The sequence below is a fragment of the Betta splendens genome, chromosome 4, assembly GCF_900634795.4.
Source record: "Betta splendens chromosome 4, fBetSpl5.4, whole genome shotgun sequence".
In the NCBI taxonomy this organism is placed as follows: Eukaryota; Metazoa; Chordata; class Actinopteri; order Anabantiformes; family Osphronemidae; genus Betta; species Betta splendens.
The window spans coordinates 938,478-965,084 of NC_040884.2; the positions used below are offsets into that span (position 1 = coordinate 938,478).

At 50.3% G+C, this 26,607-nt stretch overlaps 2 protein-coding genes across 4 annotated transcripts; both read left to right on the plus strand.

Annotated features, from left to right (window-relative positions):
* Window positions 1-6,116: 6,116 nt before the first annotated feature.
* Window positions 6,117-10,363, plus strand: gorab (golgin, rab6-interacting). Its single transcript, XM_029148009.3, has 5 exons — window positions 6,117-6,314; window positions 6,442-6,739; window positions 7,018-7,119; window positions 7,196-7,336; window positions 8,805-10,363. The coding sequence occupies exons 1-5, from the start codon at window positions 6,260-6,262 to the stop codon at window positions 9,211-9,213; spliced, it is 1,005 nt and encodes a 334-aa protein (XP_029003842.1). The 5' UTR covers window positions 6,117-6,259; the 3' UTR covers window positions 9,214-10,363.
* On the plus strand, window positions 10,158-22,839 carry prrx1b (paired related homeobox 1b). Of its 3 annotated transcripts, XM_055508270.1 has the most exons (6): window positions 10,158-10,296; window positions 10,395-10,467; window positions 19,885-20,060; window positions 21,054-21,235; window positions 21,745-21,810; window positions 22,199-22,839. In XM_055508270.1, exons 1-6 carry the CDS (start codon window positions 10,291-10,293, stop codon window positions 22,329-22,331), a joined length of 636 nt encoding a protein of 211 aa, XP_055364245.1. In that variant the 5' UTR covers window positions 10,158-10,290; the 3' UTR covers window positions 22,332-22,839. The 3 variants fall into 3 exon arrangements, with proteins under 3 accessions (XP_055364245.1, XP_029003843.1, XP_029003844.1); XM_029148010.3 differs by lacking the exons at window positions 10,158-10,296; window positions 10,395-10,467 and adding an exon at window positions 16,320-16,907; XM_029148011.3 differs by lacking the exons at window positions 10,158-10,296; window positions 10,395-10,467; window positions 21,745-21,810 and adding an exon at window positions 16,320-16,907.
* Window positions 22,840-26,607: the final 3,768 nt, after the last annotated feature.

Consider the following 26,607-nt stretch of genomic DNA (forward strand, 5'->3'; position numbering starts at 1 on the left):
GTCACACGAAAGGGCGACGCGGCAGGAGCTCCTCCTCGTCCCACACAACATTCAGTCGGCTGCTTTTACAGTGACTGGTTGTTTCCCTCCAGAAGGAAGACACACAACAGTAAAGTTGTGTGTGCTGCGTGGACACACCCTTTGTGTTCCTAACACGTTGGGGAAACCTTCAGGCCGCTCGTAAAATAAAACAACATCTTTCTTTCTTGGCCATAAAATAAAAGCTTGGCTCCCTCTGCCAAAAAGAGAGTCCGACAGCACTTTCTCCTTGTTTGCCTCTGAGAAGAAGGATTGTAAAAGTGTACTTAAATGAATAAAATAGTGCTGCGTAGTAAATGGTGTGTTTGCTTGCTAGCTACACGTGTGCAGGGTAGGTGCCGGCAGGAGTTGAGGCTGCGTTGGGCTCAGTAAAAGCCCAACGCAGCATTTACCCCAAGCTGAGGCGGCACCGGGCCTCAGCGCACGCACGCTGAGCGTCTGCCAGCGCAGAGGCTCTCGTTAAACTATTGTGGGCACAGGCCGAGGGCTGGGAGGGGGCCTGTGTGCCACCGCCACGCCACGGCCACGGCACCGCCACGGCACCGCCACGGCCACGCCGCGCACCGGCACGGCCACGGCACCGCCACGGCCGCGCACCGCCACGGCGGCACCGCCACGGCACCGCCACGGCCACGGCCACGCACCGCCACGGCGGCACCGCCACGGCCCACGCCCCGCCACGCCTCCCCCCTCCACGTTCCCCCCCCACCCACCGCCACTTCCACCCCCCCGCGCACCCACCACCGCCACGGCCACGGCCACGGCACCGCCACGGCCACGCACCGCCAAGGCGGCACCGCCACGGCCGCGCACCGCCACGGCCGCGCACCGCCACGGCCGCGCACCGCCACGGCGGCACCGCCGGCTGATGCTCTAATGGGGCCGAGAGCGAGGGACGAGGCCCCAAGCAGAGGAAGCAACCACCACAAGGATCGCGGGTCAGCGCTGGACACGCCAAATAAAGCATCAGACTGTGCATGAGGCATTGAACGCTGAAGGCCGTCTGGCACCACCCACACAAAGTGTCATCTGCAGACACACAACACCTGCGTTGTGTAACTGGCTGCACCGAAATAGTAAAAAGATCACAGGCACCGAAGCTGCATCCTGCTGAGAGGCCACGGCGAGGAGCGGCCATGTTTGAACCAGATGCTGGGACACGAGACGCTGTTTGGCTCCGTAGAAAACACAATGCAGAAAAAAGACACACTGTGACGCACAAGAGGCGTCCTCAAATCTAAGTGAGGGCAGATGGCGGCGCCGAAGTCACCTGACGCTCAGGGTGGGAGTGGTGTCGCCAGCAGACGCAGACAAGAAGAGAAATGATCAACAGCAGCGCAGGCGCTGATGAAAGGAGCACGGAGACAAAGCGCTGCGGTGGCGACAGCACATACATTTACGAGGCTGTGCCTCACATTAGATAAACAAACGGCGGGAATGTGAGTAGCGTGTGTCAGCTGGCTGCTTCGCTGGGATCACGATTCCATGGCATCCGTTGCATCTTGTGACTGTAGTTTTATGATGTGAAGGTGAAACCAAACAAATGAGGGAATAACACCACAAACCGACCGCAATTCAATTCATGCATGTGCATCTGATCCGCCACTGGTTCCCATGGTAACGGCCCAGTCCTCAGAATCAGCTGGCCTGTTGTGGTTTAATGATGCGGGTCAGGAATCTGTCACGCAGAGCAAAATGCAGCGAGATGTTTAGAATCAGGCCACAAAATATGGAGGTGGTTTCTGAGGGAAAGCTCTGCGACTCGGCCCTGGTTCTGATTAAGTGTGTGTTTGTGGGAGGATATCTTGATCCGTGTGTGTGTGTGTGTGTGTGTGTGTGTGTGTGTGTGTGTTAAAGTCTGACATGACTCAAATACCCTTTTTGGTTTTGGCTCAACAAGCAGCTGAGTTGGAAGTCTCCACTGGTCCACAGCTTCACGGACGTCATCTAGCAAAAACACATCACAAGGAAACTGTGGACAGGCATAAAGGTGCAAGTCTGTTATCGCTTCATGTCAAGTGGAAGAAAACATGACTCACACCTTCTGGTTTTATAGAAAGAAAACTGGCGACACCTTTGACTGGACATGAGGTGAACTGGGGATATTTGTGAGACTGTGGCGCGTCGGGGCACTTTGGGAAAGGACATGGTGTCCATTATTTACAGAATGTGGATGAATTATGTGCGGTGGTGGCTGCGGCTTCGGTCACAGTGGTGTTTGGGGTTGAGAGTTCATCACCACCAGGACTTTCATTCTTTGGACTCGGCTCTTAATCACTTATTCAAACGTGATTGGACCCTGTTGATTCTCGTGTGACAAAACAAAACAAGGCAGAAATGGTTTGAAAAGTCAACAGATGCTGTTCAGGCAACGTGGCTTCAGATGCGTCCCTGACGTTTGTTTCTTCATCCAGTTGTCTTTAAAGCATGACCTCGTCACTGCTTCCCTCCAATCCAGTGTCCTAATAAATCTACAGCTTCATGTAATTGTTTATGGAGAACATAAAAAGGCCAGACGAGGGGAGGCCGTAAATTAACCTAATTATCACAGCTTTCTAGTTTGGAACAATGAGTCATTATTGCTCCTCGTACCCACAAACGCGACACATACTTGGATTTAATGTGATTAAGTCGCTGCAGTGCGGCTTCAGCCCAGTCGTAAATCTCCTCATCCTCAGTGTGAATCTGCATGTCCCTGTAATGGCAGCAGACGAGGGTGCGGCCTCCGGCTCGGTCCAAACGAGCAGAGGCTCCAGGGGAGGTGGGCTCCGCTCACGGTGCACCTACTGCTAACAGGCTTCTCTCCCTCGGCCTGATTGGCTCCAGATGTGCGTTCTACTCTGGGAAATGGCTGAGATGAGAGACAGCGGAGCCGCCAGAGCCACAGTAAATTCATGGAACGGCTAATGAATAAAACAACAGTGGATTAAATGTGCCATAGCTAAAAATAATTTGATTAAGAATCTGATTTGGCGGCCAAATAGTTGGAGGCCATGCCGGAGACAGCTGTGTCTTTACTTGAGCTCTGGTGTGCAGGACCACATTGTGCCTCCTAATGAGCTTCTGGAGACGTCCAAGCAGCCTTTATGGGGATTTCTGGGCAAAGCTCGAGGCTGATGAATCAGTTGTCATCACGTGTGACTGCCTTTACCAAACCCTCTGATTCTCGTCAGGTTCGGTCGGGTCAATTTAAAGTCAAACGTGTGTTCAGCTTCCAGGAAACAGATCTTTGTGGCTGGATCCTGCAATGCAAATACAAATACAATTAATAAAATATACACAAATACAAAATAGTTTCAATCTGAAGAACAAAAGACTTTGACCAGGAACACGGGTCATCTACAGACGTGCAGAGAGCTCAAGCAGCTCAGCGCGCTGCAGTTATGCAGAGAAGTTACACATACTTGACCTGGTCTCTTTTTCTAGGATGTGCTGGGTTAATGGCATTACAGCCGCTCCAGGAAAAACACAGGGTCCATGGTTCACGTCTCTCCCTCAGACCTGAAGCTGCCGATCTCTTCCATCGGCTCACGGCAGGAAAGAAGGCTTTATTTGCCTCCACCTCCACCACTGCTCTCCTGTCCCTTTGTTCCAAACACGCTCTCCGCCTGTCTTGTCTCACTGCTCCTATTGTTCAGACGGACAGGCCTGCCGCCGTCCTGACGTTGGCCTGTCCCCCCTGCAGGCTGCTGGGGCGGCAGCTGGGCCCGACGAACCCAAACATCAGGGCGCCCGAACCGTCCAAAGCATCAGAACAAGGCTCCACCAAACCTGCTGCCAGGGGAACAGAACCACGGGCAGGTGAGACAGGGAGGCTTCCAGGTGGGACCGCTCAGAGGCCGGAGCACTGATGTAGGGGAACTGTAGCAGTAAGAAGCGTGACGCTGGCACCACACAGACCCAGAGTCACGTCTGGAGGAAATGCTAATGAGGGAGGTCTGACCGACCGACTGCCGTGCTCTCGGCTGCAGGAGCAGTGATGATCAGAAGACCAGATCAGCAGAAACAGACCGACGATCACCAGTGAGGAGATGAAGGAACGCTAACGCTAATCGCTGCTGCAAACTGGCTGCAGATGGAGGGACGAAGGGTCAGGGTGGAAAAGAAAGAACAAATTCAGAAGAGCAGCAGAGGGTGAGGAGGCCGGCGGTCACAGTGAGGCCGAGGGCTCAGGACTCCACAAGCTCCTGCTGCTGCCGCTCAGCTCTGCTTAGCTGCTTCAGCAGCACTGCCTTCGTTCTATCAAGCAACCAATACATCCACTCAGCTCCGATGGTCCCAGACCATAATAAGCTCCGTTAACTGATCCTGGTAGTTGACTTGGCCTTGGAGCCTCAGCCTCTTATTGATTCAGTGAACGTCGTCGCCTACAACCACTCGTGCATCGTGTTACAGCTGAGCAACGCTCACTCGTCTCCACTTTCTCTCTTAACCACATGAACTAGAACCCAGTACTCATTAGCCTGACGTAGATTTGCAGCCTCTGACATCAAAGAAGCTGCTGAATTTTTAACCAAGCCTCCACAGAATTTAAAGGGTGATTAAGGAACTCTCTCCGGCCTTTAGAAAATCCTCCTCGACACACGTGGACGACAGATCTGACTCTCTGAACTTCTGAACCGAATGTGCTCATCGTGAAAACCTCCTTCTCCGCTATCAGTACAACCATTCCTGCAGGGGATTTATACAGTTCTCCACCCCTAACCCCAGTGTGCCTCCACAGATCATCTCACTAATGAGCCATGTGGTCCCCTCTGGCTCGCTCTAATCAAGGATGGAGGCCGAGGCATCCGAGGGCCGATGCCGTGGCACCAACACTCCACCTCCAGTGGCTCCCTCTGCCATCTGGCCTCCATGCCTGATCCTGTCTCTGCTCTGCCGGCGATTTACGCCCTCCTGAGGTGTTTCGCCTTTTAACTCGCATATAATTGGCCTCCAGATGCAAAAAAGATGTGGAGGCCAGTTTTTATTAGTTGCCAAGCAGAGGTCATTGTTCCTGCATCACTCTGACTCAGCACTGCCAAGGTTAAAAAGAAACACTTTATGCCTGTACACCTTGACCAATTACTGAACAAAGGAAGCTGTGCGTGAGTGAGTCACGAGAGGAATCTGCTGACGGACAGTGAAGCAATAAAAGCAAAACACAGACTTCTACAAAGTCCTAGAGTAGCTTTAACTTCCTGTCCTCAGACCCCAACACTTCGACTGCATGAGTTAGTAGGTAACACGACAGGCATAAAGACCTTTTTGTGTGGCTGGAAAAGTTGGACTACAGTTGGACATTTGAAGGTGGAACTTCAGCAAACCAATGGTGGAACCTGCAACTAAGAATACACAACTTTGCTTGTCATTGTCTCGAACAAATGTCTCAGATTAAAACGAGGTTTTAAGTGGGCTTGCCGTGGAATTAAGATGAATTTGTATTCTTTTCCAGACACCTGACAACAACAAGAACAAACCTTTCTTGGCTGGAGTGAAGCCACTCTTCAAATATATATATTCCAGATGATTCTAGTTCGTTTTCTTTCAAACCAGACCTGTTGGCAATAAAAGAAGAAATTAAACAAGCAACACTTTAACCACAGATGTGTATAATTGTCATTTTGCAAAACAGCCTGTTAAATTTCATGCTGCTTTGACATTAAGCTGTTTTTTAATTAACCTCTGACCCCTGTGACGTACAAGCAGCACTTTAATGATGCAAAGTTAACACAAGTTAACACAACAAATACTTTGGTTTTGCATCTACTTTATTTTGTAAAATTGACACACAAACTGATTTTCTTTGTTATGAGTTATGTCAAGTCAGTTGCTCGATTAAGACCATGAAGTAATTTTACGCCATATTTCAAATGACGTTGACATAAAAGCGCTAATGCAACCCTGAAGATGCCTTCTGTGTCATCGCCCATAAAATCACATTTATTCATGAAATTAAGTACATGTGAACATACAGTTTAAGGTGTTATACGGAAACACCTTCTTCATAAGAGTATACTACAAAAACTGTGCGTTTAGTTAAAACGTTAGTAGGTTTTTGTTCAGGCGACTTTAGGTCTTCGCGGGTCCTGTTGGGTCCTTGACGTGGCATTAATAAACAAAGATGGCGGCGGCGCCTGGAGCCGCTTGGAGCTTTACGGTTATTATCATCGTCAGTTAACAGCCATGTCTTTTCTTATGTGCATTTTCATCCGTCCTTGTTTTGGCGTGAGCTTGTGAAATGAGCGGTTGGGCTGGTTTTTCTGACGAGGAGCTGCTGAGGATGCAGCAGAAAGGTAGCTAAAATTTACCGCTAATATTAGCATCGGCTTAGCTTCCACTGGGTTTACACTGGGTCCAGTTAGCTTTCGAACGTTGTCCGGTTGGCCTTCTGTAAAACGTTTGGTGCCTCTGTGATCCCAGACTCTGCAGTGGCCGCGGCGGCCGCTCGAGGCAGGAAACCGGGCACAACCAACAGGAGTCGGCAGCAGTTACAGCGGGAGAAGGCTCTTCAGTTGGCGGCTCTGAAGAACGCAAGGGGCGAATTGACTCTGCTTTCCCCCGAGCAGCAGCTCACCAAACCGCCACCAAAAGAACCGGCTCAGCCTCCAGCTCCAGAAAGAGCCGCTCAACGGGAGGTGACGGCGAGTGACATGCATCAGCCGGCTGCAGAGGAGGAGACCCCGGCTGTCAAAGAGCTGGAGAGGCGAGAGGTGGAACTGTTAGTATCTCTGTTACCGTTCACACTGTAGAGGTTGTGGAGGACAAGAAAATCTGAATCTATCATTAACACCCAAAGGTCCTGTCTGAACTGGTTCCTATGAATCTAAAGTCTGACATGTTGGATTTTACATTTACTACATTTGATCCTATGTGTTGCTCTTTACCTTAGCACTTAAAAGCGACATCACAAAGTGAGTTTTTAATCACATGTTATTTATTAACGTGTCAAACGTTTGATTTAGTTTAGGCTTTTTTGTTTGTTTGATTTAATTGCAGACGAGAAAAGACACGCTTGGAACAACTGCAGCAAGAACAAAAAGTAATAGAAGAGAGGAATAAGCGCAAGAAAGCTCTACTAGCAAAAACTATTGCTGAGAAGTAAGTTCTCGCTACGTAAAATGAAGAAATGAATAGAACTGAACCATAATCTTTTACTCTTTTTCCTCGGCCTAAGGTCCAAACAGACGCAGGCGGAGGCTGTGAAGCTGAAGAGAATCCAGAGGGAGCTCCAGGCCCTTGACGACATGGTCTCCAATGACATTGGCATCCTAAGAGGGAAGATAGAGCAGGCCAGCTGGGATTACACTGCTGCGAGGTAGAGCCTGTTTGTGATTCAGAAAATGTGGTGAGGGTATTTCCTGTGATTTCTGTTCCATAAAAACTATTATCGAGAAATATTTTTAGTGAGAGAAAATACAGCTTACTCACTGAGGAAGCACCTAGTCAACCAAATCCCAAACACCTGTCTGCACTAGCGGCAGCTTGTCACAGTAGAAACACAGATGTCACCAATAACATACATTTGGTACCATGTAATATACATTACTGGAAACACTGCCCCCTGCAGACGGTTTTCAGTACTCAACCCTTTTCCCCCACAACCTTTTGTAATTCACATCTGCTTTCATACGTTGAGTTACATTCAGGGAACACAGTCCTACTAAGATGCTGTGGTTGGTCAGAATTTCTGCTCCGACGTGCATTTATCGATTTACCTTAACTATGTTTCCTGTTAAGGCCAGTTGTCGTGGGGTGACACTGTTTTTAGCTTCTGTTCCTACACAACAGCAGAATCTGCGTTTATATTAAAGCAGCATGTCTCCTCAGAGATCCAGTAAATCTGTATTTGACCTTGTTCTTGTCTGTGATTCCTCTTTGCAGACTTTTGCATAGTGAGATTAGCTCCATGTCATGAACACTTCTCATCACAGATGTTTGTATAACAGAAAGAGGACCTGACCTTCACATACTCATTGCACTGGACTCTGTTATGATTATGTTGATTTAATCAGTTATTGAGCTTACAGTGAGATACACCATAAAACCCCAAGGTGAAATTTAACTTTTAGAAATGTTTGACATCATTTGGTTTATTGCCACAGTTTCCAAACAGCATGTGGTTTCCTGTTCTTCACAATTAAAACAATCTTTCTGAGTTCAGACGTTATGGAAAGACTTGTTTCCTTAGTGGAGCTTGTTCAACTGCCAATAGAGTCTTAGGTTTTAGTGAAGATGCTAAATATTTTTAAATCTGTTTTCTTGACATTTACCAAAGATTATTAGGTTTTATTGGTTTAAGCACTGATTATTAAGATTCTGATCGAGGCCTTTGTTATTTGTGCTACATACTTGAAGAGCAAAGAGAGACTGATAAAGTAATAGAAACACTTTTTTCTGATCAACAAAGAGTTTGATCGGTTAAATAACTCTAATGCTACATCCAACCTGATTAGATGCCTCTAATTTTGAACAAATGTATTGCTCATGCAAAATTATGACATCATTCTGCTCTTCAGTTCTTCCATTGTGACAAAAACAGGTATAAAACAGATGAATGAGTTTCCTAATATACACTCAGCTCAGCATTTAACTCAGCATAAAACTTAAGTGTTTTTTTGGAGCAGTTACATAATGCAGACAGAGGAACTTGTGTTTCTTATAATAAATAAACTTAATAAAAAAAAACGTTTTCATTCCTACAAAAATTATTTATGGTTATAAATTATATGTGGAGTTTATCACATTATATCTGTGACGTGCTTCTTTCCTCTCCTTTTCCACAGAAAGCGTTACGAGAAGGCAGAGGCCGAGTATGTGACGGCCAAACTGGACCTACACAAGAAGACGGAGGTGAAGGAGCAGCTGACAGAGCACCTCTGTGCCATCATACAGCAGAACGAGCTGCGTAAAGCACACAAGCTGGAGGAGCTGATGCAGCAGCTGCAGCTTCAGGCCTCAGAGGAGGAGCTGGAGAGGAGCAAAGGCTGCGTGGAGGTGCAGGATGGGAAGGAGGAAGACGGCTCTGCACAGAATGAGGATGAAACCGTGCAATCAACCAAGCCCTCAGAGGAGGAGATGGTGAAGGGAAGTGATGTCCAGCAAGTGCACAAACTACTGACTGAGGCAGCAAAGACTGAACAGGACTGTGAAACACTAGAGAATGGCCTTCAGAGCGAGGCTGTGGTCTCCTGATGGTCCTGTACATGTATCACACGCTGTAGGGATCGCTATCAAACACTAAAACATGTCTGGGCTGGGTATCCTCTAGAAATAAGGGACTAACTTCAAAGACCAGCGTGTCGGAAGCTTTGACTAAACTGACAAAGTGCAGATTTGTGTAATGTCCTGAATTCTGATGGATGAAGATGGTAAAAAGCCAGACACATGACTTAAGGCTCACTTCCACCATAAAGGTCCCAGGAACTCAAGCTAGCAAACATTTGCTTGGGAGATCAGCAGGTTTCATCCACATATATAAGAAAGACTTCATTAGCTTCATTTAAATGCACAGTAACATTAAACTTATATCGGTGTAGAAGTACAGGCCAGGGACTGAACTAGGACCAAAGGTCTGCTGGTGGAAGGCTCTGCAGTGGAAGTGGGTCTTTATTTGTTGGTGCGTGGGAGCGTCCTTGGTTTCTCTAAACTGACTGATGTTCCTCGTAGGTTGTGAGTGTTCCAGGTTTAAACGGAGTTATGTAAAGTTCTTAGAGAGATGTTTATATTTGTGTTGCTGCTTAGTAGAAGTCTAAAGCGTACTGTACCGAAGCTGCTCTCGCTGCGTCTCTATCTGTTGGTTCAGAGACAATCATGTTTAATCATCTGCAGGAAACCTGAAGTCACAAACAATCCTGCAGCCACCGTCCTCGACGTCTGCTTTTTATGTGAGCGCTTCCAAAGAGAGTCGTCTTCCAACCATATGCTTGTACATCAGATGTGAATTATGTCTGAGCAAAGGTTGGATTCATTGGACAACTGGTTTTGATTGTTGTCTCAGTGGCAGGAGTGAAAGACTGTGTACTTCCTGGAAGCAAATGTCTGTTTCATGCTGAAGGAGCTGAGAATTAATCCATATTTACTTGGAGTAAAAGCGCTGGTGTCTCCTGTGCAGTAGATGAGGTTTAGCTGCCGGGCCTGTGTTGAGCTCTTTCAGGTGCCTCCTCCGTCGTAAGGCGATATCTGCATGGACCGACCTGGTTCACTCTGCGCATAACCTGATGTTGAAGCCTGGAAACTCGGGCCTGACCAAGGTCGGGTTCATGAATTTGAATGGATGTAAGCGGTGATGAAATGGGGTAAATACTGGAGCTGAAGCTTTTATTAAACTAAACCTCAGAGTGGATTTCTTGTTCCTCCTGTTCTCGTCTCTGCAGATAACTGGTTCTGCAGCGCTACGGGATTTTTCACGGAGGGAATCAGTCCCGGACTCGTCGTGTTTAAAGCGCAGTAAGTGTCCGTGAATCGCGTTAAGACTTCAACTGCATCTGGACGAGGCAGAGCTCATTGGGAGGTGGACGCAGGTAAAAGGAGCGTGACGGACGACGAGCTCCGTGTTCAGCCTTTAGCGGTTCGGTAGCGTTTGTTCTGTATCTAACGTTCAGTCTGATTGTGTGACGTTGTAAATAAAACGCACGCGATCAAGTCATTTTATTCTAGGATGGAAAAACACTAGTCAAAACACTGACCTTTTTAGTTCAGTGGAACACTTTTCTTTTAAAAAAACTGCTTTCTCTTGAAGACAACAAATATATACAATTTTAGAAATTTAAATTAAAACACGTTTGAATAAATCTGAATAATGGCTGAATACTATTGATATATATGTTTAGTACAGAGAGTTAGAATTGTATTTATTTTCATTTTAAATACAGCAGATCAGGTGATCGAAATACGGGCGTCGGTACAGAAGCGTCCGTCTCTCACTGTCACGGTTCTAGCGGATAAATCCGCTGAGAACAGAAACGCGCTCCTGATTGCGACGAGCGAAAAGAGGAGATACACGACGCGGAGGTTCGAGCGGCTCACCGGCTCCGCTTCCCGTGTGTGAGGGTGTGTGTGTGTGTGTGTGTGTGTGTTGGGCCGGACTTCAGAGAGCTGAGGGTTTATAAAGTAAAGTGTGATTTATGTGGCGCTGGCGTCTCCCGACAGCTCGAGAAAGACCCTGAAACCCGAGAAATCCGAGAGTCAAAGGAGGAAAAAAACCAAACCGAATCAAGCTTTTCTGCAAGTCTGGACCATCTGGACGCAGAGCTTCACCTCCTTCAGCCGAACTCTGCACTACACGAAACACGAGGGGATGGAAAGGTTTTGGTGGAACCGTCGTTTCAGGCCGCAGAGGTCGCAGCTCTCCGTTTAATTTGGAGCTTCACCCTGAAGTCAAATTCAGTTTATTTCTCGTACGAACAAATTGAGAAATTCAAAATCCGTCCTTTCTATAGAAAATGGAAAGAAGCGAGACACGTAAACGCATTTATTTTGGAGGGAAAATAAACATAAAAACATACCTTAAAAGTTGAAGTCTGAATTGTTGCAACAGTGAAACAATTCTTCTTCAGTTGATCGCGGTGAAGCGCGTCCTCCGTCCTGCGCTCATCGCTGCTGGTGTCGAGGCGCAGGCGCAATAACGGGAATCAGTGAGCGGCCTAATTCCACGCGGCCACTTGCTCTGTAAACTCTCCGTGTTGTTTTAATCAGCAGCAGATTTGCTTTTTATGTCGGAGCAACCGCAGAGCGTTTACAGTCGCAGCAGCGCGGCGTGAAGAGGCTGCAACATAAAACACAGCGGCGACACGAGCGCGATCAGTCCCAGTTAGGCCGGTTCGGGTTCTGGGCCCACGTCGAACGCACAAAGAGAACCATCCAGAAGCAGAGCGCATCCGCATTTTAAATATTTCATCTGAACGCGAAATGTGATGAAAAGTCCTTATCTACGGAGATGAGAAGGTTTGGTGACGTTAACACACACGGAACGTCTCGGTTTTGGCAGTTTTCATTTAAAATATGTTATGAATATTTTTGAATGGGTGTTTTTAATGGAGGCGAATTACATTGACTAGACGCGTGTATTTATTCTTGTCTTTTTAAACAATCGTGAAAATAACATTTGTTTTTAGACCAAGCGCAGGAAAATGATCATGAAATAAATCCCATCACATTAAAGTGTGTTCTGTTTAGTGCACGTGATTATCCACAGACGCACAGCGATACAGTTAAAGGATTAAACAATAAACCTAAAATATTTTAATGCAGAGCTTTAGCCAGTTATACAAGAATTAACGGTCCGAGCCCTGAGCCTCGCGCACCTTCATCAGCTCAGCAGCAGGCGCAGCGGATGCAATCAGTCTGCGGGACGCGAGGAGGCATTTACCGCCAATTAGCGCAATAAAACGGGAGCTGCGCCAAGGCGCTGCCCCAGTCAGAACCAGGGGTCAGTGGACGGTGGCGGCCCGGTACCGTCATCACCATCACGCACAGCCCAGGCCAGGACGGAACACCGAGGGACGAGCAGGAACCCAGAACAGCATCCTCGCAGAGCTGATGTCAGAACCACTTGATGACGAGGTTTCCTTGTGATCCAGTGACGTTTTACCGCAGCGATTATTGACTCATTGATTTACATGAACTTTGTCGGAGCATTTTGTTCTCTCTATCTGCATATTTTCACTGGTTCTTGTTTTCGTCGGGACCAGGCGGAGCTGGTCCGTTATCAAGAAGCGTTGTCCTGTTTGGGTTTTTGGTCCTGACATGAAGACTTTGTGATCAAGTTTCATTTCAAGCTAAATTTATGAGCAGTCCTGTTTCACTGAAGGAGATCTGTTTCAGATTTATGTGACCCCCTTTAAATGTGAGCCCAGAACCTGCCGGTCAGACGGTCACGATGTGCTAAGTACTTAGTGTCACACATCAAATGTATGAAGACGGTTTAAAAATGCAGAAATGAGCCTGAGACCGAGGCGAACGCACGCAGCCTCTTCATCCTTCAGCCTCAGCAACAAAGAGCTGTCTGAGGGTCCCGGTCCGGTCCGGTCCGGATCGGATCGCTGCTGGTTTTAGTCTGTGTGTTGGACCCCTGCATCCACGGACCGATCCAGACTGAGGGCGGGTCCGGTTCCCCTCAGGCTGATCTGTGGTCTGTGTAAACAACATTTTCTGTCTCATGTCACACTTTCATGACTGAGCTTTGCTGTTTCTGTCTGTCTTCTATAATTCATTTCAATTGTTGGTGGTGACTCGTAATTAGAACCTTTAATCCAGCTGAACAGAATCGACACACAGCTTTCCATAAATGCAGCGAGTGTCGCCGAGCTCCAGGACGGCTGAACAAAGAGCAGGGCCCATGAGCCGGAGACGCCGAGGCCTTTTCTTCCCTTTCTTCTCTGCCCTAACTGGCACCGGAATGGACTTGTAGGCAGGAAAAGAGAATGTGGGGGGGGCTAATGATGAAAACGTCTACTCTATCCCTGCGCCTTCATTAAATACGTGGAAAGAACGAGAGAAGCACATCTGGATTCAATCGTCGTCTCTTTGATGGCATCAAGTGTTCTTTTCCCAGATCAGGCTTTGGAAGCGATGGGATGTCTATGGCAGCTCGGAGCGCTCTCGGCTGCTCCCCCCCCCGGCCCAACCCACCCTCCAGCTCCACATTCACAGGAGTTTGGGTCCATGCGTGTTCATCCAGAACCCAAACCATCACCTGGGGCTCAGTTTGTCTGATGGACCTCCAGCAGTCTGAGAAAACGTTCTCGGTCCAGCTGCTCCGGTTCCGACCCGAGACTCTCATTGTCACCGCACACACAACAGCATTAAACAGTGTTTGTTGAGTACCAGGAGACCTAACGTCACATCGCTTCACAAACACGACAAAAACTTTACCTGAGCTCCTCGTAGACTTAAGGTTTCAGGTTCAGTCAGTCTGGTTCATGTTGACGGTGGGTTAGTTCTTTTAACACCAGCTGGTTTGTTTCAAGGTGCATTTCACCAAAATCATAAAACTGGGTGTAGTGGTAGATTCTGTTTGAATGCAGTTTTTCAGGGCGGCACGGTGGTGCGGTGGGTAGCACTGTCGCCTCACAGCAAGAAGGTTCTGGGTTCGATTCCCGGAGACGGCCCTCGTGCCTTTCTGTGTGGAGTTTGCACGTTCTCCCCGTGTTTGCGTGGGTTCTCTCCGGGTTCTCCGGCTTCCTCCCACAGTCCAAAGACGTGCATTAGGTTGATTGGCCTCTCTCCATTGCCCGTAGGTGTGAGTGTGTGAGTGAATGGTTGTCTGTCTAATGGTTGTCTGTCTATGTGTTGCCCTGCGATGGACTGGCGACCTGTCCAGGGTGTACCCTGCCTCTCGCCCGTAGCCAGCTGGGATAGGCTCCAGCACCCCCGTGACCCCGCACTAGGGAGTAAGCGGTTAAGAAAATGGATGGATGGATGCAGTTTTTCACGGAGCAGAATTTGTGGACTCTGTTCTGGCTCCAGTTTGGTCTCCACCAGCTTCTGATGAAGTCTTTGCTTCTTCAGCTGCTTCGAACAGACAGAATGGTTTGGATCAAAGAGGCTGAATGGTTCTGTAAACGATGGGAGTTCTGATCAGTACCAGTGAGTTCATCTTTGATGGACTAGTGAGACGGTGCCAGAGCTCTTAAACCTGGATTCATCAGAAACAAGGCTGCAGGTCAAAGGTCAAAGCTCTGTCTCCGTCTAACTGATGTGACGGAGCCTCGTGACTTCGTCTTCCTCTGCTCACTGTCCCTTCGCTCTTTGTGCTTCAGCTTCAGCTCTGAACACATGAAAAACAATCGGTGGGTGATGACACAAACATCGACTGAACCCAGAACGCTGCTCCCTGACAGCCGAGTCTGCTGATGGACCCGTGGATGGACGGACTGGCGCGGGTTCTGGAAGCACAGGCAGTGACGCGAAGCTGAAGCGGCGTCTGTCGATGGCATCGGCGATGATGTGCTGGGCGGCGGCATGACGGCACTGCACGTAACTACCGACATTTATTAAGAGAGTGTGTGTGTCCGCCCTCACGGGGCTGCAAAGTTTCATTTAGTGGAGAGAGGGGGGGGGGGGGGGGGGGGGGGGGGGGATTGAGGGGGGGAGAGGGGGGAGCGAGAGAGGGACGAGAGAGGAGGCGGGATGACGAGGGGGGGTAAAGTGAGAGGAGAGAGGCGTTTTTTAGTGGGTACCCGTGAGAGGGGGCGGGGGGCCGAGAAGAGGGCTGGGGGACGGCAGCGCGGGGGGGGGAGAGACAGACAGGGGGGGGACGCAGACGAAGAGGAAGAGGAGGAGGAGAGGGGGGAGGGAGAAGGAGAGACAGCGAGGGGGACGAGAGTGGAAGGGGGGTCAGGGACAGAGGGAGCATCGTGGGGGGGAGAGGGGCGGGGAGGGGGGGGGGAGAGAGATCGGGAGACGAGAGCGGGGGAGAGAGTGGAGGGAGAGAGAGGGGGGTGGTAGCCAGAGGGGGGGGAACAGAGAGATAGAGGGGAGATGAGAGAGAGAGGGGGGGGGGGAGAGAGGGGGGAGGAGGGAGGAGAGAGAGAGAGCGAGGGCGGGGGGGGAGAACAGAGAGGGAGAGGGGGTGGAGTGGGGGGAGAGAGAGCGGAGGCAGAGAGAGGGAGGGAGAGAGGAGGGAGGGAGAGAGAGGGGGGGAGAGGGGGGAGGAGATCGAGAGAGGAGGGGACGAGAGAGAGGGGGGGGACGGGGCAGGAGCGAGGAGAGAGGGAGAGAGAGAGGGGGGGAGAGGGAGAGAGGGGGGAAGAGGGGAGAGAGAGAGAAGGGGGGGGAGAGAGGGGGGGAGGGGGGGAGAGAGGGGGAGAAGAGGGGGCGGAGAGGGGGGGGGGAACGAGGAGAGAGAGCGCGGGCGGGGAGAGATGAGGAACGAGGAGGGGGGCAAGAGAGAGGGAGCGGAGCTGGGGAGGAGAGAGAGGAGAGGAGAAGAGAGGGGGGGCAGAGAGAGAGGGGGGGGAAGAGAGAGAGAGGGAGAGAGAGAGGGGGGGAGGGGGAGAGAGGGAGAGAGAGGGGGGGGGAGAGGAGAGAGAGAGAGAGGGGGGGGGGGAACAGAGAGAGAGAGAGGGAGCGAGAGCGGGGGGAGAGAGAGGGAGGGAGAGAGAGAGGAAGAGAGAGAGAGAGGGAGCGAGAGCGGGGGGAGAGAGAGAGAGAGAGACTACAGGGTCTGTGGCCGGAGGCGCGCGATAACGTCCTGCCTCCCCGCGCTTAGCTGCCGCACAGCCAGCTTTGCGCACACACGGAGCTTTGCGCATCTGGTCGTCGTCAGCAGCTGCAGCGCTTCCTGCTCAGATGTGAGTCTCAGAGCAAAGAACTTCTGTCACGTCGTTCGGACGACAGTGCAGCCAAAAGTTGCCGTTTCTCCCCGTTTGTTTGCGCCTGACGCGCGTCGGTGAATGGATTGGCTGGTTTTTTTCCGGGGAAAACGAGCAGGGACAAAAGTTTGCTGAGGTCTGTTTGAGCCTCCTTCCGTTGATCTGGATGCGAACAGAGCCGCTCTCTGCTCGCCACAGCCGCCGTCCACTGTGGCTGCTTTGTGAAGGCGCTGCGTGTGCGTCCCGCACGCACGGATCTACTTGGCTCGTTGCTCGCTCCTCTCCTTTTAGCCGCTCCGACTTTTCCGCTGTTCCGCACTTGCGTCATGACTTCTAGCTATGCACATGTAATGGACAGGCAGGCCTCCATATCAAACCGCCTGGAGAGTCCGCTCACGTCGAACCTGGACAACCTGCAGGCCAAAAAGAACTTCTCGGTGAGCCACCTGCTGGACCTGGAGGAAGCGGGGGAAATGGTGGGCGCCCAGGCGGAGGAGAGCGTCGGGGAGGCGGGGAGGAGCATGCTGGAGTCCCCGGGTCTGACCAGCGGCAGCGACACGACCCAGCAGGAGAGTAAGTGAGGAGCGGCTGGGCGCGGGCGCGAGCGGGCGCGAGCGGACAACGGTTCGAGCGGCGTCCGACGCCGTGGCCAAAGGCTTGAAGCCTCGCGCGTTTCAGATCATCTGTGGAAAAGGCGCGTTAGGAGCGTCTGCGCATTTAGCCGCAGCCTGAAACTACAGTGGTCGCTTTCTACATCACGCTGGGGTGCGTGTGCGCGAGCAGAGGAAAGCAGCGCGCACGGAAGGAATCCTTGAGTGAGTGTTGGCAGCGCATCATCCCTGACGGCCTTTAACTCACCATTAGCGCTTTGATGTCGTGAGCGACGGCGAGGCCGCTGGACGCGTCGAAGCCGCGGCTCGTAAATCTGTTGACCTAAATGAGGCCGCAGCTCCGGGTCGAGCTGGCGCTCATCGCTTTACGAACGACAAATAAAACTATACATTTCTGTTTTATTTTTGTTTACCGGCGTTTACACGCACAATAAAGGACTACGCACTTCTATGGCGTTTCTCCGTCAGCAAACCGAACCAGATGTCGCGTGCTGGTCGCTGAGCTGCCGTCAAACAGCAACGTTGCACCTCTGATGCGTAACGTTGTCGACTTAAATGTGGCCTCGTGCACAGAGAAGACGGTGAACGCGCAGAAACTCCGGCGCAGCGCTGAGAGTAAATAAACGCTCCCTCCTCCTCCTCCTCCTCCTCCTCCGCTGCTCAAAGGCCCGTTTGACAGAAACGTTATAGGCTTTAATGAGTGTTATTGTTATTTTTTAAAGGCTAAAACCGGAGCGGCGGCTGTGAGAAATATGCGAGAGGAAGTGGCCAGGTCACGTCGTTAATTCACGGTTATTTTCGCCTGTCAAACGCTTTCATTTGTCATAATTAGCGCGCGTGTCCTCGCTTCAACAATTAGGGCGTGAAGTAACCAGAGCTCATCTTGTTTGTGCTCAAAAAGCGAACGATTCCCATTTCATAAACGCAAAAGCATCTGTTGGGGTTTATTGCGTAACATTTAATTTACAGGGTTGTTGGCACAATATTAACTAAAATAACAATATAAAAAACGGCCTGATGCAAAATCAATGCACCGAATGTTTACTTGTCACAGCGACATGAATGTGTATTTTCTGAGTATTCCTTGTTTGACTCTGATGTGTTTTTTTACCCTTTCACGCATTTTGAGCCGTTTCGGTGTTGGATTGATTTAAGACGATTTTGACTTTCACTGATACTAATGATCAGTCTATCACTCGGTGACTGTGACTCTCCTTCTTTGTTGCTGAAGCTGAATTTAAAGCGCCGCTGCGGGCCTGAGCCACAGAATGCAGAGGTTTTCACATTCAGATTCAGTTTTTATTACAGACTTCAAGGAAAGAAGCACAAACTAAAAAAGAGCTCGGATTTTCCCATATTGTACATCAACTATAATTTAAATCTTTAAGTTTCAGTAACGTACCAAAATGAAAGCAAATGACCAATTAACTAAATGACTGCAGCCCCAGTTCTTTAATTTGGTCGTAACATAATTAAGTGTCTTTAAAAAAATAAAATTACAAAGCTAAAATCCCAAATAATTATAGTCTTTATGTAATAATAATTTTCATGACTCTGGCAGAAAAACGAGTTATTTAAGAAACATACTGAATTCTAATTGTTCGCTTCATTTTTTAAAGTTTTAGCATTGAGCTGTTACCATCTAACAAATGCAGACTTTGACAGTTGTGGCCTGTGCTTTTCTCCCATTCAGTCTGTACTTTAAGTATTTAAAGTATTAATTCTACGTCTGGTTTTCAACTGACTTTGTAGCAACGCGCCCAGAAAGTGCAGTTTGGGAAACTGCGCCGTCTCCGCTGCGCTGCGCTGCGCGGCTGCGTCCTTCTTCTCACCAAAGCCACGTTACGGCTGATTTACAACGAGCCGGAGTCAAAGTGAGGGACACACGGTGGAAATTAGAGTCAGATGAGAAAGTTTCGGCGATAAAAGCGTCTCAGCGTCTTAAAATGTGTCCTCATAAACCAAACATGTTCTAACAGAGAGCCTGAAATAGACTCCGCTAAAAACATCACGTCTTCACGTGATGAATCAGAAGCAGTTTAGTTCCTGCTTCAGTCAACAGGAAGCTTTTTTATTCCAGATGTTTTGTTAAAGGACATAAAGCAGACGAATTAAAAGTACAAGTAAAGGCAGCTGGAACCGAACACGTTTACACGTTTTTATTTTACCCGCTCACGTGTTTTCACAGATGAAACGTCACAATATGACATTTTAAATTTGCTCCTTTTTAACAGCTCACACTTTGATTTTTAGGTTGTAATTAGAAAATTGTTGACAAAAAACGAAGTCTCAACTCTCTTCAGTTCATAAGAGAAAACAAGGATTTAGTTTCTCACAGACTTATTATTGGGAAATATTATTCTGAGCCTCAAGCCTGTAGCTGGAAATCACAGCTATGAAGTAAAGTAAATTATAAATAAATAAAATAAATAAAATATTTTAATTAGATTACATTTAGATTAAATTGAATTTTTAACACTAACTTGGTTGTGACTTTTTTATTTCAGTGGCACATTTTGACAAAATATTTACACTGCAAAAAATTTAATTGAAATGAAATCAAATCCCTTTTATAGTTTATTTAATAGAATGTTTGATAATTATTTAATGTCTTTGCAGGCATATAAACTTAATTTTCACATTTATCCCAAAAGAACCAGAAGCTGTTACCAACTCAGCCGCAGGTTTAAAGACAAAATGGAAAATCCTGATAAGTGATCTCACATTATGTACAGTGTGTGAAGGAGCGGAGGATGAGGTGCTGCTGTGGTTTGTGTTGGTGCTGACCTTCAGACTCAGGCTTAAATGACGCCGTGTTTAATTCTATATATATAAACCTCTCACTAAACGTCCTTTTGTTGTGACGAGGCTGTTGTCGCTGCGCTGATAAACGCTGATGCGCTGAGGCCTGAGCTCCCACGTCTTCTTCTCTTCTTCAGATGAACAGATGAACACGGAGGAGAAGAAGAAGAGGAAGCAGCGCAGGAACAGGACCACCTTCAACAGCAGCCAGCTGCAGGCTCTGGAGCGCGTGTTTGAGAGGACGCACTACCCCGACGCCTTCGTCCGAGAGGACCTCGCCCGCCGGGTCAACCTCACCGAGGCCCGAGTCCAGGTACCAGCAGGGCCAGACAAAGCTCAGTCACAGGCGCCGGTCCCCACTTCACGAACGCGTGAGCCCGGAGTTTGACCGGAAGACGGGAGGCCATAAAACGCATCAGCTCGCTGCACAAAGGACTGTGGGTAAACATAAACACAGCAGGGTTCCAGAAGCTCCGGCCGACCTGCGACCCTGCGAGGAGCCCTCTGGGTCGTCATGACTCGTGTAAATGATTCATGACGCCTTTGTTTGGGTGATGGTTGCATAGGAGGCGTTTATAGTGAAGTGAGGAGAAGTGGCTCGGCTCGGCTCGGCTCGGCTCGGGCTCGTCCAGCGCAGTGGCTGCCACTCATCAGGGCCATCAGCCTGTTTACACTGTCATTAGGCAGCAGATAGGAACGTGTCTCTATCACTGAGGATCTGAGCACCGGTCACGGCTACTTCAGGGAGCGTGGGCCCTTTGTAAACTCCCCAGAGGACTGCGTGTGAATGTAATGATGTCTAATTTCCTCAGTGGTTCACAGATCAGCGATAAAGTGCAAGTGTGCAGCAGATGAGGGAGTGACGGTGTGGTGAGTTTGGCTGAAGCAGAGGTTCAGGCACAGCTGAAAGCCGACGTCTGCAGGTTTACGGGAAGAACAAGCACCGTGTTTAATGCCTTAGCTCCAGTCTAGGAACACGTCTGTATCCACTCCTCGGAGCGAGGAAGAGGAGGAAGAGGAGACGTGATGTTGGAGGAGAAGAACGAGCACATCTGTGATTAATGTGCAGCACAGAAACGCTTTGATAAGAACTCGGCTCATTCCTGAGGCCGCGCGTCAGCGAGAACGGATTGGGTTTCACAGCGAGGAACAACATTAGCACTGATGTCACAGCATGGGGGGAGGAGCCGTGGAGCAGCAGGTCCAGCGGTCCGGTAGCTCAGAACACAGAGGCCTGCGTGTCGGCAGGTGAGGGTCGGCGCTGGGTGGAGTCACTCACGTGCTCTCGTATGTTCTCTGCTTCCAGGTTTGGTTCCAGAACCGAAGGGCTAAGTTTCGCAGGAACGAGCGTGCGATGCTGGCCAGCAAGAACGCCTCGCTCGTCAAGTCCTACTCTGGAGACGTGACGGCCGTGGAGCAGCCCATCGTGCCGCGGCCCGCGCCCCGCCCCAACGACTACCTGTCCTGGGGCAGCGCCGCCCCCTACAGGTACGGCCTCAGCAGCCCGACCCGCTGCGGTTCCGGCTGCAGCGTCTGAGCGTGTTCATGCAAGTAGAGCAGAGAGGAACGAACGGGGCCGCGGAACCAAAGACAGCAGCGGTTCTGGCTTCATTTCCTCCCGTGCTCCTCTGATCCAGCCCATGTTCAGTAACGGGCCGGACGAGAAGCTGGCCCGATTCATTCCTTTAATGTTCCGATCACGACCACGTTCCTGCAGCAGCTCCTCCGTTGTCTCCACGGAGTAAAAGAGGTCAGCGCCGCGTTGCCCTCGTGTGCTCAGCTCCTCTGCTGCTCTCTGACCCCGCTCACCAGCCCATAGCGTATTAAACGGGCCGCCCGACCCGGGGGCCGGTCCCGTCAGCCAGTAGACCCGGGCTCTACCGGGCAGCGTTTGGTGACTCTGGTACCGGGTCGTGACCCGCTCCGCTCCTCCCATGTGGTGCTGCAGCAGCATTGATTCTATGTGGTGCTAACACTGACTGTATATTATCCTTAAGCTGGTACCCGATGCCGGAGGCGGCGCCGGTGCGAGTGCCACAGAAAATGCTGCCCTCAGAGAACAAGTACGCCTCCACTTTACTACATCTGGTTCTTTGTTTGTCCTCAAAGGAGTCGACCAGTGTTCGAGCACGTGGCTTCGTGTTCTATGCAGCACGCTCATTCTGGGCCGGGAGCGTTCCTAATAAAGTGGCCGCTCGTCCCCCGTTCTCAGCATCGCATCGTTCAGCCTGTTGTAACTTCCAGCCGTGAGACTCGTGGCTGATGTGATGTTTGAGGACGTGACTTGAACCACGTTTAGGATCCACCATGCAAAGAGTAACACACTGGTTTCCAGTGTTCCATGAAGCGCCGTGCGTGCGTGAACTCTGGTCGAGCTCCTTTGGGACCCTGCTTAACGTCAGACAGAGCAGCTCCCTGACGGCTCACGCCTTCTCTCCTCTTGTCTCCCAGCGCCATGGCGACGTACCCGCCCACCTGCTCCAACACCAACACGTCCCAGGGCATGAACATGGCCAACAGCATCGCCAACCTGCGGCTCAAAGCCAAGGAGTACAGCCTAAACCAGGTGCCCACGGTCAACTGAGAGGAGCGGAGGCCCGACCCGACCCGACCCGACCCGACCCGACCCGACCCGACCCGCGAGGAGCCTGCTCTCACAGAACCTGGATTGTTGCAGCCGTGCTCTGTGGAGCCTGGAGGCCTTAAAACGAAGGACGGCGCTGAACTCTGGTCTGGACCAAAACACCAAGCGGATGCTGCTTCTGCATCGGTGGTCGGGACCGACCCAAAGCTCCTTCCTGTCAAAGTCTGGATTTGCATCGTCTCATCGGCTGATGGATACAAGTACAGACCCGAACTGGAATCAGCGAGCGGACGACCTCCCCCTCTGACATTTATCTGTTTGTTTTATTTTGTTCTATGTTCGTTACTTGCCATGTTATACCACTGACAAGCCAACATCTTCATGTAATAGTCCAATATAAATGAGAGACTAATGTACTTCTCCGAAGCAGCAGATTCTGTGTTTTCTATGATACGCTTTATTTGTAACAGAATGAAACTCGTATATGAATAAAATGCATTTGAACAGCGCCGTGTCCCGTTCTGCAGACCGGAGCTTTATGTTTGGAATCAGAGCCATTTTGAAGGTGGACCAGGTGCTTCTGCTGCTCGCGTCTGATGGAGCGGGCCGCGGGTTCTGGTTCTGGTCCCGGGAGCGACGTTGATGTCGCTGCTCCTGTTTTCCTCTGCTGCTCGTTTCATGTTGAGGGTTTAAGGCTGAGTGCTGATCACATGCAGAACCTCAGAAGCTCCTGCTGGTTCCGTGAGCTCCAGGTGCGACCCGGCCTGCGGTTCAGGGCTCCTCGGACTCGTACGCCACATTAAATGGGGATATTTCTGTTTTGGTTTGAGCGCTTTCATTTGGTGCTCGGGGTTGTTTTCCGAGCGCTGATCCCTGACTGTGGTATGTCCAGTGTCAGCCCCCCCCCCCCCCCCCCCCCCCCCCCCCCCCCGCCAGGCGCCCAGGCTCACCTTTCACGGCCAGGGCCTGGGCCGACCTGAAGTGATTCCAGATGTGGAAATCTTTTTGACCCGCACCCTCTGCCCCCCCCCCCTCGCCCCCAGGCCTCGGCCACTCCATCAGGCCTGACAGCGGCTCCTCGGACAGCGTCTCTCCTCGCCTCAGCACATGACACACGAAGCTCCCCCCGCCCGCTCCCTCGCCCAGCCCCCCCATCCTCAGCAGCACATCTGGAGGTCATTACAGAGGAGACAGTGAGAGCGAGGGAGGGGCGGGGAGTCTGCGTGCAGAGCTCTGTGAGCGAGCGTTTCTGTTAAAACATCCACCTTTTCCTTCGCTCTCTGTTTTCGCTCTCAGCCTTCGTTTCTCGCTTCGCGTCCTCCCTCTGCCTGCGCCGATCACGGTCCCACTGTCGGTGCCACATGATCACAAATACTTTATTAATGAGTGGTTTTGGAAAAGATCTGGGAGCAGCCTGAGTGAAATACTGCACAGCTGTTAACAGTGTGCGGTTTGGGTGAACAACCGAAGGAATGTCCCAAGATGTGGAGTTTCCACGCAAAGTCGAGTTGACTGAGAGGCTGCGCTGTTTGTGTGATTAAGTCACTATTATTACACACGCTCCTAAACACAGATGCCGCTCTAACGCACCCTCTGTTGGACTGGAAAGGAAACATAATTAACTCCGAGCTGCCATCTCAAGGTTAACGGGCGCCCGTGTGCTCGTGGAACGGAGATCCAAACATTTGCTTTTTCTGATTAGCACGAACTGTTTCTGAAAATAAAAGCTGGCTTTTCCCGGCTTTAGGAGCCAAGAACTGGATGAGTCAGACCCAGAACTGGGTCAGACCCAGAACTGAGTCAGACCCAGCTCTGTTTCTCACAGCGTCTGAGGGTCTGAGGCTTTAATGTCAGATGTTTGAACCACGTGGTTCTGTTGTTCGTCCCTGTTTCAGTTGTTCACGTTGAGACAGCGATGAGGAAACAGCAGCTTCTCAGATCCAGGTGAGTCAGGTTCTGCCACTGGTCATTAGGCCTGATGTTGGTTCCGACCAGAGATTCTTCTTCTGTGACAGAACTACGGCGTCACCTCGGGCCTTTTCCCAGGCTGCACAGAACTGGGCCTGTTAATTATGGCGGATGCTTCGGACCGAACTGGCTGCTGTGACCGTTCTGGTCCTGTTTGCTGAGGTTCTGCAGGGCAACGACCAAAACAACAATTATGGTGAGTGACGTGACGTGAGCTGCGAGACGTCGTCACCGTGTAATCACGGACTTCTTTCCTCGTGGCTCACAAGCTTTCTAAGGCAGCACTTTGAAGCTCTCTTTGCTCCCATCAGCCCTGTCAGCTGCTGAGCTCCGATGGACCTGGCTCCTTAGCTCTCCTAGACACAACCAGGGTCCGAGCTGCAGATCCGTCCTCTGCACGACGGCGCCAGCGGGTTCTGGGATGAGTCCCACGTCCAGGCCTCAGTCACTTACAGGCCTCCTCTTGGTTCCTCAGCTGTGTTGCGCCCTCTGCTGGACACCGGCCGTCTGCGCAGGAGAAGCTGCTGAGGCCCTGGGAGACGCAGACGGACAGACAGAACCAGAACTGGGTCCTAAAATAAAAGCACCATGAGAGGCTGTGAGGAGCACTGAGCTGTGCGTTCATCTTCATCTCCTCCAGCTCTTCCTCTTCCTCCGTCATCTCGGCTGCAGCTCTGCGGCTCTAATGGGCTCCATACGGACCAGTTGGCAGTGATTATGTGGAGAAACGTGACACTGGGCCTGGATCGGTTCGGCCGAGCGTGGGCGCGTTGCTTTGGCCCAACAGCGTGTGTGAGCAGAGCTCTGGGTTCTGCCTGCGCTGTTTGATCAGCGGCTCAACTCCAGGCCATGACGAATGTTTCTCTTTCTCCTTTGAAGGCGGTTTGAGTTTTCTCTAATAGTTTTGGTTCAGCTCGTCTGTGTGTGTTCAGCTCCGTATAAATGGAGGCTTGCTCTGAAATGAATATCACTGTCACATCTCGTGCCAGAGCGAGTTCCCGACCAAACCGGGCCGCTCGGAGCCGAAGCTGCGTCCAAAGCTGCCTTCAATTTACCCAAGTGGTGCTGAGCAAACACCATCTCTGGCTCCCTGTCCCCCCCATGTCTCCCCTCTCCTCCCTCTCCCTCCCCCTCTCTCTAACACACACCAGCCTGGCCTGCAGCAAGTGGAGCCCACAGTTTATTTTTTTCTCAATTATCCATTTAGTGTAAGTGGCGGCGCCTGATGGGCTCCACGCCGACAGGAAATGTTTGTATTGTCCTTATTTAACAATGGTGGTTTAGGCTAATACCTGATTAGCAGACCGGGTCCCCAGCGAAGCGCACAGCTGGATTTGATGCTCTGGTAATCACCTCCTACTGTCACAGGCTCAACTCCCAGCACAGAACCAGGGAAGAAGTGGTCGGGTTCTGGTGACTCCTGAAGTGTTGATTAACAAAAAACTGTAAAGCTTCAGAAGATCCCAAAGAATTCAGGAACTGTCTGATGTCTCTTCACCTGTTTATTCTTCCTCTCATGGTCTCGTGTTGGGAATTCTGCTACATCCAACCAGGCCACAGTGGTCCATTACATGTGAGTCCATTTAGTTTAGGGTTCTGTTTGTATTTCCTTCCTCGTCAAACCTTGGTCCTGACTGACATGCTTCGTTTACAGTAAAGCTTACTGTTACTGAGAAATATCAGGTGTCAGCAAATATTTGGACTTTTTAGTAGAAATGACATTTGAGGTCTGTGAGAGACTGAGCAGCTGTGAAACATGTGTTTGTAGCTGATAGAACCACCTGAGGTTTGGCACGCTACAGGTTCTGACAGGGACCGGTGCCAACGATGACGGGTTTGATCACTGCATCAGGAATGAGCTGCTATTAACTGTCAACTGAACCCCCACTGACAATTATGACAAATTCTTACAAACACAGCAGGAAGCTGAAGGAAGGCCAAACAAACGCACTCACATATTTAACCATCAATCACACAACCATCAAACACAACCATCAACCACAACCATCAATCACACAATCATCAAACACAACCATCTACCACACAACCATTAACCATCAAACACACAACCAGCAATCACAACCATCAACTAAACAACCATCTACCAAACAACCATCAATAATCAACCAAACAACCATCAACCACACAACCATCTACCACACAAACATTAATCATCAACCACACAACCATCAAACACACAACCATCAATCACAAAACCATCAAACACACAACCATCAAACACACAACCATCAACCACAACCATCAACCACAACTATCTACCACACAACCATTAACCATCAAACACACA